The sequence below is a fragment of the Peromyscus maniculatus genome, chromosome 2, assembly GCF_049852395.1.
Source record: "Peromyscus maniculatus bairdii isolate BWxNUB_F1_BW_parent chromosome 2, HU_Pman_BW_mat_3.1, whole genome shotgun sequence".
NCBI classification, from domain to species: domain Eukaryota; kingdom Metazoa; phylum Chordata; class Mammalia; order Rodentia; family Cricetidae; genus Peromyscus; species Peromyscus maniculatus.
Window position 1 is genome coordinate 147157631 of NC_134853.1, and position 20253 is coordinate 147177883.

At 53.5% G+C, this 20253-nt stretch overlaps 1 protein-coding gene across 6 annotated transcripts in view; it reads left to right on the forward strand.

Moving 5' to 3' along the window:
• The window catches only part of Phc2 (polyhomeotic homolog 2), a 108644-nt gene that overhangs the window by 59655 nt on the left and 28736 nt on the right, over nt 1–20253 (forward strand). For 4 of the 6 annotated variants that reach the window (XM_076565108.1, XM_076565107.1, XM_076565110.1 and 1 more), the window contains exons 3-9: nt 1510–1671; nt 2610–2687; nt 3096–3263; nt 4696–4782; nt 5811–6123; nt 18792–19198; nt 19467–19632. In XM_076565108.1, coding sequence (XP_076421223.1) covers nt 1510–1671; nt 2610–2687; nt 3096–3263; nt 4696–4782; nt 5811–6123; nt 18792–19198; nt 19467–19632 — 1381 coding nt within the window. The remainder of the gene's footprint in view (nt 1–1509; nt 1672–2609; nt 2688–3095; nt 3264–4695; nt 4783–5810; nt 6124–18791; nt 19199–19466; nt 19633–20253) is intronic. The other 2 variants (XM_076565112.1, XM_076565111.1) reach the window with 1 other exon arrangement.

Below are 20253 nucleotides of genomic sequence, written 5' to 3' on the forward strand. Positions count from 1 at the left end.
ATATCTGTTTGAGCATCTTTGCAAACAGGGCGGGTTAGAGAAACCTCAACTGAGAAATATTTACTTGAAGTAACTGCTGGTCGGGTTTGGATAAACCAGACAAGTAGCCTCATGCTGCATTGATCTCAGGTCCAGAAGAGAGAGTTGGGGAGAAGCCACAGCAGAAAGTGGGAAGCCTGGGAATTCGGTTGTGGACCAGGCCACACACTCTGGGCTGTCCCCTCTCCCAGTCCTCTGGGCTTCACACTTAATCAAGCTGCATTTCCTGTCCCGCCCCTGTTCCCGCCCAGCCTCTTCCCCTGTCCTTCCTTCAGAGGAGCCTTGGCTCTAGTTTTCCCGCACCTGAGTCAACTGTGTCCCTTCTGCCACTCACCAGAACTCTGGCAAAGGCAGTTGGGGTTTCTGCTCTCATGGGTCTCTGCATTCAGCACCCATGCAGAACCACGGGGGTTGCTCCTGACTCCAGTTCAAGTCCCCCTTGCTGAGGAGGAGCCAGAGTCTCAGGCACTGCTGGGGGAAGCAGGCCAGTGAGGGAGGAAGAACAAAATGACTCTGAGGACAGACGATGGGATCGAAAGGATGGTGTTCATATGTGCAGGGTCTCGGGGTAGAGTGCACTGAAGCGGAGAGGGATTGGAGAAATGCGTGTTTTGGAGCAAGGGGTTCTGGGAGACACCAGAGCCCATGGAGGATCTGTCACATCAGCCTGCTAGAGCAGAACCCACAAATCCAAGCCCAGAGCCCTGGATCCACTTCGGAGAGATCATCACCAGAGACTGCCAGTCAGCTGCTGGTCGGGGCAACCCTGGGACCAGAGACTTGGGGCGGGGGGGGGGGGGGGGGATAGGATCAGTGCAGGGAAGAGGTGGCGACCAAGAAGGGGGGAAAATGTCTGAGTCTTTTTAGTCCTGGGGCTGAGCAAGGAACAAAGCCTTTTACAGACTGCTGCTCGGGAGGCAGCCCCTACCAAAAAAAAAAAGAGCGAGAAAAGGAGCAAAGAGATGAGGGAGAGAAGAGTCAAGGCCATGTCTCCTCTGTGGTGTAGGCATGCTCCCAGAGGCCATGAAAACTTTGCCAGGCACTGACAGGATTCTCAGGGAGGCTGAGGGCAGAACCTGGGAGGGGCTCCAGGTTGGTCTTCTCGGCAGGCAGTGGCCTTCCCGTTAGTAATTTCCCCCGTTCCCAGTAACCCTTAGGGTCCACCTCTTCTTCCAGCCCCTTCTGCTTGGGATCTTGACTATGAGGCTTCAGAGTAAGGGAGGAGTGTCCACCAAGCCTGGCTGGCACGGGAGCCTGTGTTTCCTGAGGAGCAGGCTGAGCAGTGGGGTGCTGGCAGCTAAGGCCGAGCACCCCTGTCAGGCAGGAGCTGGAACGCAGGTGTAAAGCTGAGATGGCTCTGTCCCGCCTGGGGGGTGACGTGGGGCCCTTCCCTGGGCAGCTGGGACTGAGAAGGCAGGACACACTGTGTGGCCAGTTGATCCTCCTGTCCCCCGGTCCCACGCTTCTCAGGTGATCCAGCAGGCCCTGCACAGGCAGCCCAGCACGGCGGCGCAGTACCTGCAGCAGATGTACGCTGCCCAGCAGCAGCACCTCATGCTGCAGACGGCGGCCTTGCAGCAGCAGCACCACCTGAGCAGCGCACAGCTCCAGAGCCTGGCGGCGGTGCAGCAGGTGAGTTGAGTGGCGGGCTCGCCCCGGTGCCCGGGCTCTTTTGGAATCCAGGTTGTTATAGGGGAGTGATCCGAGAGGAAACAAGTCGTATCACCTTGCCTCCCCAGTTCCTCTCAGAGTCCCCACAAAGCCCCCAAGAAGCAGGTGCTGTCGCCATGTGTCCCTTAGCAGGTGAGAAACGGACACCAGCCTACTGCTGGTGAGTGGGACGTCTAGGGTTCTCACCTGCTGGCCCAGGAAGTGTGGCGGCATGAGCCCATTCAGGGGCTTACCCAGCAAGCCTGCCTATCTGCTGATGCTCTCTCCTTGTGCTGTGGGAGACAGACGCTCACTGGCGGAGCCATCCCTTCACCTGATGCAGTGTCTTATGCACCTTCTGTGTTGGACATTAATGTCAGGCACAGTGTGCCGGGGCCCCTGCCTCCTTGGTACAAGAGAGTGAGCTCTTCGTTTATCTATGCTGCAAGGAGAATGGGCTGCAGCCAGGCCAGGAGGCTGCCCCTGCATCAGCTGGTCAGGGAGGCTCTCTCTGCTAGAGGAACACTGAGGCTGACACTTCAGTCCTAGAGGCATTTGGCCGGAGAAGAGGGACAGGTTGTACATTCCAGTGTGCAAAACTCTCATGTGTGCCATGGACCCCATGGATGGCATGGGTGGGGTGGAGGCTGCGGAGAGCTGGAATTGGTTGCTTAGCAGTGGTGATGGCCAACTGTCAGGGTGCCGGTGATCTCAGTGGCTCCTCCAGGTAGATCTGGTTATTTCTGCTCTTTTATGAGAGAAGAGGCCAGGACCATGCTGAAGGCCCACGTGGATGAGGAAAATGGAGTTAGGCCCTAGGGGCTGCTCTCCTCACCGCTGTCCAGAGCACTTCCTGGAAATAAGGGCCCATGAATGACTGAGGTGGAAGGCACTAGTGACCAGAGTTTGTTCTTTTCCAGGCAAGCCTGGTGGCCAACAGACAAGGAAGTACTTCCGGCAGCAATGTGTCCTCACAGGCTCCCACCCAGTCTCCTTCAGTGAGTAGGGCATGGGAATGGCAGGCAGAGTCCACACCCATAGACTGGCGCCTGCCTAAGATGTTCCCCAGTTCCTGGATCTACTTGAGGGGAATCCCTAGCCATGTGGGGTCACAGCTGGAATCTGTTGCTCTTGTCAGGGAAAAAAAATCACATGCTCTCTGTGGCTCTAATAGTATCACCCCATGATCCTCCTAATGCAAGGCTCTGTTGCTAAATCTGGGCTTGTACCAGAGGGTGTGTCCAAGCCAGCTAAGGGGCAGAGTTAGAGGAACCACCCAGAGCCAAGGGCAGGAGTTGGTCCTAAAAGATGCAGCATAGGCCATAGAACAGAAGAGGGAGGCAAGAAATGGAGGGGACACCGTTCACCCCAGGTCTCCCATTTCCTAATGCGCACGTCTTTCCCAGCAGCTCAATCTGGCAGCATCCCCTGCGACAGCCCAGCTCATCAACCGGGCGCAGAGTGTCAATTCCGCCACAGCCTCGGGCCTTGCCCAGCAGGCTGTGCTCCTGGGCAACACGTCCTCTCCTGCCCTGACGGCCAGCCAGGCACAGATGTACCTCCGAGCACAGATGGTGAGTCGGCCCAGCCTGGGTGTGCTCCTGTGTCGGGGACACAGTCAGGAAAGGTGGAGGCTGGGAGACGGAGAAGGGAGCAGAGAATGCTGGGAACCAGGAGCACGAGGGGGGGGGGGGGGGGTCGAAGAAGCCCGAAGACTGAGTGGGAGGCCACAGGCTCAGGAAGGGTCAGGTCCAAGACGGAGCCAGGGGAAGTCACCCCAGCGTCTTCCTTTCCTCCCCGTCTCAGAACTAAGTAGACAGTGCAGGATGTGTGCCCAGATGACGCCTAGAACTCGAAGATGAGGAGAAGAGATGGGCTGGCTCCCATGACAGTCCTCTAGCCGGGGGCCTCTCAGCTTGCCCCATTCTAGTTAGGGCCGGGAGAGTTTATCTGTGCAGAACATCCCAGGGCTGGCGCGGGCATGCCTGGAATTGCTCCTGCGTATTTGCCCCTAAGGGGTCCTTAGGTCTGACAACGGCAGACTGAGAAGGAACCACCTAACTGTGGTGGGCTCCAATTGACAAGTCTTAGCTTGTGCCTAAGAGCGAGTTCTCTCTTTCACCCCTGGGCACATCGTTCTGAGGACAGTGCAGGCCACCCTGCCTTTGCTCCTAGGGCCTGAGCAGCACACTCAGAGTTTTCCCCGTCTGATTCCCACACATTTCTTCCGGGCCCCAAGCTTATCACTGCAGCTACTTCCCCGCTCCCAGGCGGTGCCTCGGACAGCATTTGATGGACTTCCATGTCCCCAGCCAACTGGCAGCCACACTTCACCTCACTCAATGTCCCACCGGGGTCCTGATGCCCATCTGCTGTCCCCTAAGAGCAGAATATACACAGAGGGAATGAGCCAGGAGGCATCACCATTGAGCTGAATGAAGGGAAAGCCGCTCCCCACCCCTCCACCCCACCCCACCCCACCCCACCCCACCCCACACACCCCACACACCCCCGCCACACAGAGGTCAAGATGGCAGCCAGTGATGGCTCATCACCTGCCCCTCCAGACGAGGAGCAGTCACCACAGAGCCAGGCCATCTCCTTCCTCTGCTGTTACTTCTTCTAGACTCCCCTAGAAAGTGGCTACTGCGCATCTCTGATTCGATCCTTTCTGAAAGAGAAGCTTTTTCTGGTGTAGCGGAACACTCAGGTCCCTCCCAGTGAGGCCCTCACAGAGGGCTCTTGCACCCTAGCCCCTCACTGTCTGGCTGGTTCGTCACACCCCAAGCCTTTTAAGGTGTTCAGTTTCCCTGGGCTTCCTGCCTCCCCCTGGCTTGTGCCCTGCTTGCCTAGCTGCCTTCACATCTGTTCCCTGACTGAACTGCGCTACCCTGCGGCTGAGCCCACACAGGGCAGGCGCCTCACTTCCTGTGGTTTCAGGCTCAGCCAGGTAACTTGGTGCGGGGAGCTAAAAGCCTAGGCCGTACTGTTCCTTTGTCCCCTCAGCTCATCTTCACGCCCACGGCCACCGTCGCAACCGTACAGCCTGAGCTCAGCACTGGCTCCCCCGCTCGGCCCCCTACCCCAGCCCAGGTGAGGATCCCGGGCTTGTGGGAGGGCAGGGGGTGGGCAGCTCTTAGAGGGGCAGGAGGCTGGTTACAGGTAGCCCTGGGGATGCCAGCAGTGGCGGGACTCTTCTAGGAAGTAGATTTAAAAAACAAACAAACAAAAAACCCTGGACTCACTCCTTCGTTCCTATCCAGCTGGCCTCGGCACCTCTGAATATATTAGACAGCAGAGGGCAGTGTGCTGAGGCTTTCGGGAGCCAGCTCGGAGGGGTGGGGACGGGGGTAGGAGCACACTGAGAGAAGGAACAGGATGGGCCCCGGCCTCCTGCCTTCTGCTGCAGCACATGGATGCTATTGTGTGTGAGAAGCCTGCAGGACGCTGAGAACGTACCTCTTACTCCATCTCCCCACCCCATCTCCAGAATGGGGACCAGGCTCAAGGGTTGGAGAAGCTAGGGGAAGAGTCCTGCACTACCTCGCTATGTCCAGCAGAGGGCACCAGGAACTGGACTGAATAAATGTCTTGGAAATGCCTGGCGTTAACCTGATTGTGAGGACAAGCTGATCCTTTGCTTGCCTGTCATTTTTGTCCTGTTTTTTTCCATGCCATGCCCCACCTTTGTGGTGTGCAGCCAATTCTGATAGAATCTGGAGAAGGGGAAGTAACAGAGGAATGATGCTGCCTCTGTGCCCCTGTCCGTCCCAGCTGGGCAGAGTTCACTTCTGATCACCAGCCATATTTCCTGTGTTCTTTACAAACTCCACCTGCTCCTGGTTCCTCCTTCAGCCCCTGACTGCTCCCCACCCCGTGTGCTTCTCTGTTGCTATCTGTTTTTCAGCTTCTCTCTCCCTCCCTCCCTCCCTCCCTCCCTCCCTCCCTCCCTCCCTCCCTCCCTCCCTCTCTCTCTCTCTCTCTCTCTCTCTCTCTCTCTCTCCTGTGCGCCCCTTTTGTCCTGGGCTAGTCCAGGATCCGCCCTAACCCCCTCTTGCTTGTGTGTTGGTATAGTTCCTACCTGCATTCTGTGCACACTCTCACAGGCCCCTCTTTTTCAGGTACAGAACCTGACCCTCCGAACACAGCAGACCCCAGCGGCGGCGGCCTCAGGCCCTACCCCCACCCAGCCTGTCCTGCCCAGCTTGGCCCTGAAACCCACAGCCAGCAGTAGCCAGCCTCTGCCTGCCCCACCACAGGGCAGGACCACGGCTCAGGGGTCCCCTGCAGGTGCCAAGCCTGGTATAGCAGACAGTGTGGCGGAGCCACTCAGGAAAGGAGACTGTGAGAGCAGCATGTCAGGGAACATGGAGGGCCGGCCTGGGCTTGGTCGGACAGTTCCTGCTGTGGCTGCTCACCCCCTCATAGCACCAGGTAAGGCCCCAGGAGGATGAAATCCGGGTTGTGGATCAAGAGGACCTTCCAGACCTTCCTTCTGTGTGTGCATTAGGACACCAGCCTCCTCCCCCTGTCCTCTCCCAATCCCGGGGCGTTTGCCAACTCCAGGCTCCGTGTCATGCTTAGTCCGACTGTAAGGAAGGGAGCCACATCACTGAAGATAAGCCAGTCCTTCTCAGCGGCACATCTCAGCCCTGACTGGAGGGGTTGGGGGTTGGGCTATTGAAATTCCCAAAGTTAGTGAAAGGGACATGGCTGGCCAGAGAGCCACATGGGCAGAGGAGAGACAGGAAGCTGACTTTCTCATCCTTCAGCGGACCTCGGCTAACTAATGTGTGCCAGGCACGCCCTCTTTCCCGAGTGTGCCGAGGCCAGGGAGGTCACGGAGGGTGGCATTGTGACCAGTTCTGTGTCTGAGCTCTGAGAGTGGAGGGACCACCTTGCCTGGAGGAGGGGAGCTGGAAAAGCTTGCCAGGGATCCCCACACTTGAGAGTAAATCTAGAAGACTGAAAAACAAATGAGCTAATTGTTTGTGGGGCACACTCTGCAAATGGGAAAGAAACAGTGTTCTCAGGCTAGCCTCCTTCCCTGACCACTGAACCTCCCAGCACTGACGGTTACAGCCAGTCTTTAATGAGAAGATCTGCCAAGAGCCTGGAAGCAGAATTCCCAGTCTAAGAAACAAGAGCAAACTATTCGACCACAGGAATAAAGACAGCAGGGAACGTACTGTATGGATTAAAGACAGTCCCTCTGGTCCACTCCTTGAGAAAGACACTGTCCCTCATCCTCACCCACACCACTTAGAATCCAATAGAAGCCACGTGGTCTTTGAGATTTTCATGAGAATATGTCACTAAGTTAAAACCAAGAGGGTCAGGACCGGGACGTCACTTGGTGGTACTTACCTAGAATATGTGAGGAGGCCCCCCCTGGCTTTGACCCCCACTGTCACCAAAGAGGAAAAACAATTAGGTCCAAGTATGCTTTCTTATGTAAGAGAGCGTATGGTTAAAAAGAGGAGCCAGATAGATACACAAGCAGATCCATTCAGGTTTTTAATCCACTGTAGGTGAGGCAGTCACAGATGGCCACTCACTGCCAGTGGGACTGGTCTGAGGTGCTCTCTCTCAGGCGAGGCAGCACCTGGGTCTTTTTATGTAGCCCAGGCTAGCCTGGAACATTCTGTCTTCCTGTGTCAGCCTCATGAGTACTGGGTTACAGGTATGTGCCAGCACCCCCCGCTGGCACCTGAGTCTCGAAGCATGAATGGGATGCCCGGGCAGGCAGAAGGAAGCATGGGCCAAGCCCAGGACTGTGAGTCATTTCTTCACCTTTTGGAGACTTCAGAAATCCCCAGGACAAAGAACAGGTTAGCTGCTTTGCCTAGATCCTGGCTGAGCTGAGGAGGGCACCCCCTGCAGAGGCCCACAGGTTCCCAGGCTCCCTCCGGCCTGGCACTGCTTTTTCCCAGACTGCCCCAGCCTTATTCTTTGATGAAAAAAGAGAGATTCTAGAGGGCCAGACCGGGGAGCCACATGTGCTGAGAATATTTGGGTAAAACCAGGGCCCAAAGCTCCTCCTGAAAGGATTAAAAAAAAAAGAAAGGCAGGTGGGTACCTTTCGGTGGGCCCTGCCAACGTATGCCACTAAACAAACATGCCTCGCACAACAGAGTTAATGCAAAGGGTTATGGGGGAAGGGGGGGCAAAAGTCCGCGTCAGAGTAGGGACATGAGAAAGGCAGGCAGACAGACTGACGGACAGATCAGGGAAGAGGCAAGAGACAAGAAAGGCAGGAGAGAGCAAGCTGTGCCTGGGAGATGCTTTTAAGGGGTGCACCTGTCACACAGCCTCGGCAGCTGAGGCAGGCTGCTCCTGTGGAGGAACTGACGCCTCCTCCTCTTCTTTTGAATTTCAACTCTAGTTTAAATTTCTTTTTCATTTTTTATTGAAAAATTTTTATATACTACATTGATCACCTTTTCCCCTCCCCCAGTTCCTCTCAGATCCTCCCCCCAACCCACTCAGCTTCCCTCTCCCTCTGAAACAAACAAACTAAAACAAGCAAACAAAACCAAACAAAAAACAAGAAACACACATCAAAAACAGAACTCAAAATATACAAGCCAAAGACCAATAAGACAAAACAATCCCCAAACAAAGCAAAATGAGATAAAAATTCTACAGAAACACCATTGACTTTGTTTTGTGTTGGCCAACTACGCTTGGGCATGGGACCTCTCCTAAACGTGGTTAGTACACCCAGTGAGACGCCACTGGAGAAAACTGATCCCTCCTTTGCCATTGGCTGTCAGTTGCAGGTAGCTTCTTGGTTAGGGGCAGGAGTCCATGTCACTTCCCCTCTCATCATAGGACCTGGCTGGCTGGAACCCGGGTCAGCTTTGTGCATGCTACCACAGCTTCTGTGAGTTCCTTCAGAGCATCAGCTCTGTTGTCTAGAAGATACTGTTTCCTTGGAGTTGGCCATCACCTCTGGCTCTAACAATCTTTCCGCCTCCTTTTCCATCCCTGAGCCATGAGGGGAGTGTTAAAGCCCCATTTCTAAGTTCCAGAGCTGAAGCAATCTCAGGACCCAGGACCTTGGGGACTCCATTCCTGCCCAGGCCAAAGTATAGCTTCTCTCTAAATTGAAACCAGCCCCAAATTCTAAGGATTGTTCAAAACAAGGACGCTCTTGAGCATCTCCCAAGGCTACTGTCATCTCTGGGATCTTCAGGAAGTTGGACAGAGAAGGGACAGGACTCAGGGACAGTCTGTCCTGCGTTGGACAGCATACTAGGCAGTCTGTACATGCCACTTTTCTCTACCATTCAAAGAGTCCTTTCTCGGTATTGTATGTGGGAGAGCTGAGGCCCAGGGAGGTTGCCCCAAGAACTTACTACATACAGCCCACGACACCCCTCGGGTGGTCAGTGCGGGACTGGATCCCACTCCACTTCCCTCCTGGCCCTCAGTCATCAAGTGCCACTCTCGGTTCTTACAGTGATTCGGACCTCCTTGCCTTTCCTCTCCCCCACCCAAAGCTCAGAGAGCCTGGGGGTCCTAAGACTGTTTGGGTTTGCAGAGCCCAGTGGCCAGCTCTCTGTTCTTGAGCCCCGGAAAGGTAAGCGACAGGGAATGGTAGGCTTTGAGGGCCATTAGAGGCCTAGGTGTGGTCTGAGCCTGACAGAGTGGGTTAGGATGTAGAGCGGGGACCAGTAGCCCCACCGGACTTTCTGTGGAGCAGCTGTGTGCTGAGGAATACAAAGACCCTCTCCCCAGAGACACGGCTCAGTGGGCCTTGTTCCTGCCTCCCACTGTCTGGCCCATTCTTCCTTTCTCCCCCACCCCCCTCCCCTCCATAAGCCTCTCCACCCTCGACTCCCACCTCCCCAAAGGAAGGCAGCTGGGGGCGGCTTAGGAGCCACTGGGCCTCTCTGGGCTGTGGAACAAAAAGCCTGACATCATTCTTTCAACCTGACGGGGGGGTGGGGGACAGAGCAGAGCGGCACCTGTCAGACTACACAGTTCCTCAGGCAGAGGTGACTGCTGGCCTTCTGCCCAGCCAGCCCACTGCGCCTCAATGAGGAAGGGGCAAATGAGGGAGAGGCAAGCAGGCATGCTTGTGCTTGTGGGAGGGAGAGGAGAGCCTATTTTGCTATGTGGGAGCATTTTTTATAGCTGACTGGCTGCCCCAGGAGGAAGGTAGGCAGTGGAGACTGGGCGGGGGCGGGGAGTGGGGAGAGACAGGGGCAGAGTAGCAAAGAGGAATGTGTCTTCCCTGGGGGTGTTTCCTCCAGAGAGGCAAGCCCTCCTGCCCCAGCTGGGACTGCTCCCACTGACAGCTGTTTGGGGGCAAAGCCCCTCCCCCATGGCAAGCTCCCCGCTGTTCCTGCTCCTGTCACCTTGGCAACCAGCTTCTTTAGGCTGTGCAAATAGAAAAGGTCCCTTATGCCCTGAAAGAGGGTGGATGGGGGAGGGGAGGCAGGGCAGGAGAGCAGAGCCTAAGATGTTGGGCCTTGGAAGGGAAGGGTCTAGCCTTGCCCTTCTCAGGGCTGGAGCATGGAGGGCAGAAGAGAACTGGCAGAGGGTCCCAGGGGCCCAGCCTCTGGGGCAGCCGAGACCTAAAGGATCCTGGTCACTGCTCCAACTAGGAGCTCGGTCCTCTGAGTCATTATTCTCGATGCTAAGCCCTGGGCTCTGGGTAACACTTAGGCCCAAAGGTGCGAAGAAAGTTTCTGACCAAAAGGGATGTGCTCTTATGAAAGGAGTTGCTGGGTCTCTGAAGATCCGGGGCCCCTTTCACTCAGTGGTAGCTCCAGATGCCAGGCCTTTGTTCAGTCTCCTCAACCCTCCTCAGGTCTTGGCTCAGAGAGGGAATCTTCTGATGGGCAGGCCTGCCACAGAGCTGTTTTGTTTTATCACAGAGGGGATTTGTGTCAGGGCGCGGAGATTTCCATCTGCGATAGGCTGAGCATAGTGATGCTTGCTGGTTGGAGGATTCTTAGGTACAGCATTTCCCTCCCGAAGCAGCCGCCAGATGAGTGAGTGGGCCACACTGTCACTGAAAGGATGCTGTAAACAGCTAAGTGTGCAGGTAGACCTGTAATGCAGCTGCAGATGCAAAGGCCAGAGATTTTTGATGTTAAAAATCATAGAACTGGCCTTGAAAGTTACAGCAACTGTCACTGTAGGACCAAATTTAGATTGTGAAAACTCTTCTTAGGCTCAGAGGAAATCCAGAACACATCAGTTATCAGTGAAGGGGGTTGCGTGGGTGGGCGTGAATGTGTACATACACAAGTGCCTGCTGCATATCTGTGTACATACACAAGTGCCTGCATGTGTGTGTGCATATGGGTGTTTGTGTGCCAAGAGAGAGAAGACCACCCGCAGCACCTATCTCCTTTAATCCCAGTGTTGAGTACCCCATTTCACAAATGAAGAGACCCCCAATGAATGATCAGCTGCCATCCTCAGATCAGTTTTCTCTGTCTCTTCTACTGTTCAGGTCAGCTCAAGCAATGTTCATTTGACCCTGTGTTGTGTGCCCGCCTCTGTGCCAAAGCACGGGAGGTACAGAGCTGAACAAGAGCTGGAACTGTGGAGTCTGTGGAAGTCCAAGCTATGTTTTGTCAGGCGTGGAACAGGAGAGTTGTCTCAGCCAGCAATGAGGGACACCCCAGTCCAGAGTGACCCACACAGAGAAAGCTCACCACAGACATCCGTTCTCTCACTCTGTGTGCTACCCAGCTTGACACCCTCCTTTTCTGGGCTGACTTTTCTGCTTTGCCCGTCCAGCTTAGGGGATGATGGTCTACAGGGCATGCTGTTCACAGCCTTTGCTTACACACTGTTGCTCCTTTCTCTTCAGATACCTTCACTTTGCCTTTCTTTCCTACCTGGCCATATACAACCCTCATTCCATAGTAGGACCTACTACTCTATAGTAAGACCTACTATGTGACTTGTGGATGACTGCTGATGGACTAACTCTAACCATGGGACCTTTTTTTTTTTTTTTTTAGAGACAGGGTTTCTCTGTGTAGTTTTGGTACTTGTCCTGGATCTTGCTCTGTAGCTCAGGCTAGCCTCGAACTCACAGAGATCGGCCTGGCTCTGCCTCCCAAGTGCTGGGGTTAAAGGCGAGTGCCACTGCCGCCCGGCTTAACCATGGGACCTTGGAGAACCCTGCCACACTACCCACACACCAACTGCCATGCTTACACTGGATTTCTTCTACTGACTGGCTGCTGCAGCCAGGCAACCACACTCTTGTCTCTTCTCCCACCCTGCCCCTCTGTGACGGACTTGACCTGTCGTCCGTCTATCCGTCCGTCCATCTGTCTGTCGTGGACCTTGGCCACCTGCCCTCTCTATAGCACACCCTTTTCGTTGTCCCTCCAGGGTCACTCTCCAAGTTCTCAACAGCCCGTGGAGAGCACTTGCAGGCTGGCTGTGTTCACTTCTGCTTGCTGACATCTTCTGTGCTCAGCCTTGGCATCTTGGGGCATCCTTTAGATGAAGAACCATGCCTCATCTGTCAGCTTCAGAAACCTCAGCCTTCTGCATGGGGGACATCACTGCAGACTCCTCTCAGTTCCTGCTTGTAAGACGAGAACGCTGCTCATGGGCTCATTGTTAGGAGTAAATGAAATTAGAATTATAAAAAGCATTTGAGACATTCAAAGCAATGTACAGACAACAGAGAGTATTTAAGAACAGCTACCGTTTCTTAGCATCTACTATATACGAGGCATTGAGCAAAAAAAAAATGTGATTTTTTTTTTAATGTGGTTTAAATAGAATACTCTATTTGATACTAATGCCTACCCTATATGATATGTATCAACACTGGCAGAATAGGAAATCAAGATCCAGAGAGGTTAAGCAATTTATCTAAAGTTGCAAAGCTTATAGGTAGCAGAGCCAAACTTCCATCCCGAATCTGACTCTGAAACTCATGCTGGGAGCCACCCTGCAGCGCATCTTCTGCTGAGGGTGGCTGGGGCAAAAATACCACGTTTTCTTCTAATGCCCCAAGCTGTTTGGCAAGGAGACTTGTACCCAGGGCATTTGGTGGTCTCACCATGTAGCTGCCAGAGAGGCCTGAGGACATGGGGCTCACCCAAAGTGTCCCCTGGTGGCAATCCTGTTTTTATACCTGGTTGCCTCTTATGGGGGATTTCTCTCCATTCTCCTTCCTTTGCGAACTGCTGCTGACCCAAGCCTGGAGGGAACGGAACACGTCACCGGAAATTCATGTATTTCTTAAGGTCCATCTAAAAAGAGTGTCCCTGTCCACTCAGGCGGAGAGGAGCTGCCTGCTCTACACTCAGCTTCGGGCCAGCCATTCCCTGAAAGCTGGGTCACACAGGCATCCGGGAGACGAGCACTCACCGGACGTGCTGGGCGGCCTCCTCACCCGGGCTTCAGCGGTACAGAGCTGCATGCGGGTCCCCCGGTGTGCCCGGTGTTGCCTGGCTAGGCCTCCCCAATGCTGAGCCTCTTGCCACAGTCTTCCAAAGGCTGAAGTGTACCAAACCCATCTTCTGGGAAGGCGCCGGTGTCCTTCCAGAGCTGAACTCTCGTGCTTGTGCTCCTTATATTCCTTATATGTCTCTCCTGTCACAACATTGGCCGAAACACAGGGAGCCTCTGTCTGACCTGGCTTCAGAGAGTGCCCTACAGAAGGAGGTAGGGACTCTGCTTCCAGGCACACCTCAAGCAACACAATAGTCAGTTTCCAGTGGTGCGTTCCCTCCAGGCTTGGGTCAGCAGCAGTTTGAGAAGGGAGGGGGAGGAGGGAAGGAGGGAAATGGCCTATAGAGGCACCCAGGTATAAGAACAGGCTTAGCACCTAAGGGCACTGCTTGGTGAGCCCCACGAGGATAGTGTTTTGTGGACTGCCTGGCAACCATCTCACAAGACTACCAACTGCTCTTTCCTGGACTTCCAGTTTCGGGACCATGTGCCTGGTCTGTGGTACTTGCTTATTCAGTGGCAGATGTCGGAAGTTTATGTTAACTTTCTAAATCTTGAAATGCAGTGGTTAAGAACAAGATACATCATTCCTCTCCCATGAGCGTCCTACCTTGATCATGTGATTCTACTATCTTAAGTTCTGGACACTTAGAAAAGCGAGGGCAGATGCCAGCCTGCAGGCTGGAGTGGGAAACTTCTTGGAGAGCGAACAGTCTCCTGCATACTTGGAGCCTTGAGATCAACAGAAGCCTGTTGTTGACAAATCTCGGCAGTAGATACAACCAGGGGTGAGGGGACATGCCAGTGACTCCTCACAGGCTCCCTTCTGCATAGGAGACTTATAAAAAACTGGCTTGGAAAGCCGGGCGGTGGTGGTGCACGCCTTTAATCCCAGCACTCAGGAGACAGAGCCAGGCAGATCTTTGTGAATTCCAGGCCAGCCTGGTCTTCAGAGCAAGATCCAGGACAGGCACCAAAACTACACAGAAAAACCCTGTTTCAAAAAACAAAAACAAACAAACAAACAAAAATGGCTTGGAAGCTATGAATTGGCCTGGTCGGATTCCAGGGAGGCAATGCAAGGTCAGGGGAGAAGCCAGGAAGCTGAGCATTGCCAGGGGCCTCTCCTTTGATCTAGGACCTGGGATCATCAGAGGCCCTCGCTAGGCTTGCTGTTTGGTCTTGTGTGTCCATCTCCCCACCTCCAGTATCAGCACACCCCTATGTCATAATAGAAAGGGCTGGTGAGACTTTCCAGAGCTGGGGTTGCTGTCTCATGGAACCAACCAGTTGGGTTTCTCAGAAGCAATGGACTTCCCAGCAGGTCCTTAGGAAGAAATTGTACAGACTCGGAGATTTCTGTATGTTTATATTTCACAAATGCGCTGCATCCTGGCTGTAGGGAGTAGGGCATGGTTTCTTCTGGTACCATGGCTTCAGTGGTACAAGCCTCCCTTCAGTGCCCCCATATTGAATTGGAATGGCCTTTAAAGAGGGCAGGAATGAACTGATCTTACTATGGTTGGTAGCAGATAGTCTCTGAGTATCTATAAAGGTCTAGAATATTCTGTTGGACTATGCAGAAGGTAAAAGAAACTCATCTTTTAAATTAAATGAAAGTATGTCTTTTCAGCTAATAGTAAGGTATGTCTTCAATTCAAAAAGCATTCAGTCTGGCTGGAAAGATAGGGCATATGTATATAAAAGTATTCCCCAAGACTTCATTTCACCAAAGACCTGTGTGATTGAAAGTTGCTCCTCCGCTGACTCTTAGAAGGAAACGTGCTGTCATTCAGCTGACATCTTCGCTCTGCATCCTCACTTGAAGATGCTAAAGTCGGGGAGGTGATGAATGTTGAAGAAACGATGAAATGCATATTTAAACAAGGCTGTGCTACCTCACAATGGAGCTAACAGAAGGAGCGTCTAAGAAAACACCGATAACTAAGGATTCTGGCAAAAGGAGAAAATGGGAGCCAAGCCTGATCCAAACCCCTGAAACCAGAGGTCCCTGAAGCAGAAGGAGCACATTCCAGCAAATGGAAGCATTGCCCCTGGGGCCCCAGAGGCACACAGCGGCATGCATGCCATTTATGGCACAAGTAGGTCATTTAGGGTTACTGACGGTTAGTCCAAGAAGTTAATGAGCAAGGGTGGTACCGGTGCAGGGTTCCCCGGGAGAGCACACTAGTCTGAAAGATTACACCTGTCACTCACAGTTGGGCCCTGAAGGGCACCAGTTTTGTGGGAGAAACAGACCCCACCAACGGAGTCCTGCTCTGTAGTCGTTCACTCAGTGAGCATTACTGATTGAGCATCTGCTACATTCAAGTTATCTTAGAGGAAACAAGTAGGTTACATAAATTCTGCCCACTGAGGAGATTAGTGATTTGCTAAAATTACTATGATAGGCATCATGTTTTGCCCCATTTTAAAGATGACGGCGCAGAGATCTGGGGCTAACCAGTGGCGCACACCTCGTGAGTGGCAGAGCTGGCACTCAAATCCAAGGATCTGGGTGCCAGATCTCCCCCTGACATTCAGCAGACAGCTCCTCCGAGTACAGTGCAGAGTAGATGGCCTTGGTGGCAGTCTAGAGCGAGGAAGAAGCCTGGTGGTGGTACAGCTTGGAGGAGAATGCTAGGGTTCAGTCTGTGGCCCAGACAAAACGGTACCAATGCTGCACAGGAAAACAGCGAAAGTTGCTTGGTCGGATAAATAATTACAAATGAAAGATCGGTTTAGGCTACAAAGAGATACTGAATGCCAAGGCTTTGGACAACTGGACAAAGGGGAGCCCTTGCTGCTTTTGAGTCAGGGGTTGTATCTGTGCGCTGGAGAGATTCATTAGAACTCTGTCCATAAGATGGATTGCAGCAGGAAGAAACCAGAATCAGGAAGACTAAGTAGAAAGTCACTGCAATATGCTGAACAAAAGGATTTTTGACCCAGGATAATGCTTCAGTTAAACCATGGTCTTTGCTTCGTATTAAGTCCAAAAGATTAATGATGCACACTTCCCCAAAATACTTTTCCTATTTGATGTGTGAGCTCACTTACCCTTCTGAGCTTTCGTCCCAGCTTGGGCAGATAGAGCATCATTTGTCCTGTAACAATTGTAGCTTCATCTGACTACCACAGTTTGGAGGAAGGGTATCGGAGGAGGATCACAGGACAGGGGCCATCCCTTTCCAAATCTCCTGCGAGGCTAGCTCTGTAACGCATCGCTGCATTCATCAGCTCATCAAGAGAAAAGGTTCTCTTTGGCTCACATCTCTGTGGGTTCTAGTCCATGGTTGAACTTACTGCTTCAGGCCTGTGGTGAGGTAACAAATCATGATGGGAGCACATTGAGAAATCAAACCCACATCTCTCATGGCCGGGAACTAACTGTGTTCTCTGTGTCTCCAAACTGCACTCTTCATGTCTTTTAGCGTTATAACCTTTTTTTCCCTCTTCATCCTTGTTTTTACAACCTCATAAATTCTGAATTTTTTTATTCATATGCATATTCGTGTGTGTGTGTGTGTGTGCGCGCGCGCGCGCGTGCGCGCATGCACGTGCATGCTCACATGAGCCAGAGGTTGGTATCAGGTGTCTTTCTCAGTCACTCTTCACCTTATGTACTGACAGACCTCTCATTTGAACCCCAAGTTTGCCAGTTTGACTAACCCTCTGGCCAGCTTGCTCCTGGAATCCCTTGTGTCCACCTCCCAAGTGCTGGGATTACAGGTGAGCTGCCACACCCACCCTAGGCCTGACGTTTATGTGGGCACAAGGGACCCAAACTCTTGATTCTCATATTGTGCAGCAAGCAATTCCCCCATTGAGCCATCTTCCCAGCCACAATAAGTCCTGAATTTTAAAACCATTTTCCTAATGATTTCCACCAAGATGTAGAGCTGGAAGACCTGTGATCCCCCAGACCCGACCTCTGCTGCACTGAAACGCACTGAAAGGGAGAAGCCCTTGTCTTGGGTGTCACAGCAACAGGTGGCAGATCACCATCCATCATGCCCTCAGCTCCCCGGGCCTGGCCCCTCTCCAGCCCTCCCTCAGATGGCAGCCTCTGGAGTAACTCTGGCCAGCATGTTAGCCACAGGTCATTCTAGCCATTGGGGCCTGATGGCCCCTCAGCACCGTCCAGGCTTCTTACCAAGAGTTATCTTCATGCCTGATGAACAGTCTTTTTTGGTTGTTAAATGCTGGGCTATCCAATGAGAGATTAGGAGGCGGGGCTTAGACTGGAGTCGCGGACAGTTTATAATCCCCAAATGCCTGCTGGCAGTGTCTGTGCAGGTTCCTCCAGCCCCTCGAGCCCCTTAAATCCAGTGCATCCCCCTCAAATCCACACTGATCTCCCAGTTTCTTGGTTCATTGCTCGCTGTCATCCACAGAACCTGCTGTGCCGGCCCTGTTGCTCTGTCTCTGGCCACAGCGTCCAGCCCCTGAGCTCCATCTGCTTCTGTTCCTGGTGTCTATTCTTCCTGTTCTTTCTTTATTCCCATTGGCAACCTGCTTGGAATTCCATATGGGGCTGTGATGACAGTTAGAAACTTGCATGTAAAGAGGCGAAATGGAAGAAAGAGCACACCTCCCCTAACTCACTTTGAAACCCTTATGGTTTCAGAGTCTCAGGGTTCTTTGTAAATGATAGCTTGAACCCACAATCTGTCTGTCCTTGTGTAGTTGTGTGACTGTGACTGTGAGTGTCCAGCTGTGGCCCTCTATGTCTGCCTGGCATACCTACTCACTCAGCCCTCCAGCTGTGGGAGTCACTGTGGAAGGTGGCATCTAAGTAGGACAGACTCTGCTGACCTGCTCGTATTCTGAGCTGGCCGGGATGCTTGCCAGGCAGGGGATTTGCACTCTGAACTGGATTTCCTGGGTCATTACTATCTAACAGGCAGAAGCTAAAAACACAACAGAAGCTACTAAAAAAAAAAAAAAAAAAAAAAAGTAAGACCCCTGGGGTAGGGTAGACGGCTCAGTCCGTAAAGTGCCGTGCAAACATGAGGAGCTGATCCTGGATTCCCAGTATCCATTAAAAAAGGGGGGAGCAAGTGCTGGGGTTTAGATCCATAACTCCAGCCCTGAGGGAGCGGAAACAGGCAGCCCTCTGGAGCCCGCTGACCACCAGCCTAGCCAAACTGATGACCTCCATTTTCAATGAGAGACCCTGTCTCAAAAAACAACAAGGTAGAGAATGATCAAGGAAGACACCCAGCATGAATTCTGCCTCACCACACATGCATACACACATGCACATGTACCCACGTGTGCACATACTCACACCAACACACACCTACACCAACACATACCAGATGCTTACCTCAAAGAGCCAGCCTGGTTAAAATGGAAAGGAGAGAACTGGCAGCGAATGGGAACAGGTCAGGACAACAAACTGGTGTGTTATGACATGTACTGTTAGGCAGGCACCATAGTGATTGTCAAGGTAAGTAAGGTTCCTCATCTGGAAAAGAAGATCAAACGCAGGAAGAGAGAAGCTTCCAGGCTCTGGCCAGGCCAGTCTCCGTGTGAAAGATAATAGGGAAGAAAACAGGAGCCCCCTGGGTCTGGGAAACTGTGTTTGTGTGTGAAAGGGACATGGTAGATGAGGTTGGCCATGCTGTCTAACCTGGTCTATCCCCCTGCAGCTTATGCTCAACTGCAGCCTCACCAGCTCCTCCCACCGTCGTCATCGAAGCACCCACAGCCTCAGTTTGTGATCCAGCAGCAGCAGCCACAGTCACAGCAGCCACAGCCATTCCGGCCTGCACCCCAAGTCCAGTCCCAACCCCAGCTGGCCCCAATCTCCCCAAGCCTGGCCCTACAGTCCAGCCCAGAAGACAACGCCATGCCTCTGGGCCCCGTTACCCCTGCCCTGCCCCTGCAGTGCCCTGCTGCCCATCTGCACAAGCCCGGAGGCGGTCAGCAATGCCACCTTCCCACACCAGACCCTGGGCCTCAGAATGGACATCCTGAGGGTGTGTCCCGTGCCCCTCAGCGAAGGTTCCAGCACACCTCCGCTGTGATTTTACAGTTGCAGCCTGCTTCTCCAGTGGTAAGTAGGCTGATATCAAGGCACAGGGAACAGTAGGGAGACCATAGCTCAGGCAGTCCTGTGTGGTCCTGACTCCGGGGTATTTCAGGGTAGGCTGACTGTTGAGATGGTCTCTGAACATCCCCAGGAAGAAGAGAGGGCTCTCCCTGACTTAGGGTGGCTGAATCTTTACGTCTTGAGCCCGTTGTCCAAGCTCCACAGGGACCAGGGTAGTGTCCAAGAATGCAGAAGGCGATTCTTAGACTCATGTCTGTCCTGCCCCCGACAGCCCCAGCAGTGTGCTTCTGGTGACTGGGAGGAAGCGGTGCCAGGGGAGAAGAGTGTGCCTGTGACTCGGCCGGGCCCATCCCCACACCAGCAGGCCATCATCACTGCCATGCCGGGTGGCCTGCCTGGACCCAAGACTCCCAACATCCAGCAGTGCCCAGCTCACGGTATGAAGTGTCGGAGGAAGGGGGTGGGGGGTCAGCCTGCCCTGCCACTTCCTGGTTCCTTCTCCGTGGCATCTAGGAGGGGAGGTAAACTACCAGGAACAGAAGGAAGCAGCACAGCAGCTGGGTAGCTGGAACAGAAGCGGGAGTGAGGGCCTGGGCTGGGGACAAAGAACCATAACCCAGAAGACAGAAAAGCAGGAGGGTCACAGGAGAGGAAGAGTCGGCCTGCGGCGCTCTTGCCATTGGTTTTGAATGTCGCATATATGGGGGCCACGCTGACAGCAGAGGTGTCAGAGGGGGTTCTTGAGGTTAATCACAGCCAGGGGACTGCAGAGTCTCCAAGAGAAGGGACGTGCCTCCTCGGAGAGCCGGAAGTGGGCCTGGAATAGCTCAGTTTGCAGAGCTCATCCGACGGAACTGTGCTCATCTCTGGGGTCTCCATCTGTCTCTCTGAGACCTAGGCTTCAGGACACTCTGCTGGAGCACTCTGCCCTGGTGGGAGAGCCACAGTGGTACCTCCGCCCTCTGTGGTGATCCATTTGCTGGCCTTCTTCTCTGCCAGTCTGCACAGTGATCTTGGCCTAGATCTCAGCCGTTCTGAGCCAAGGGCTGCTGACAGTC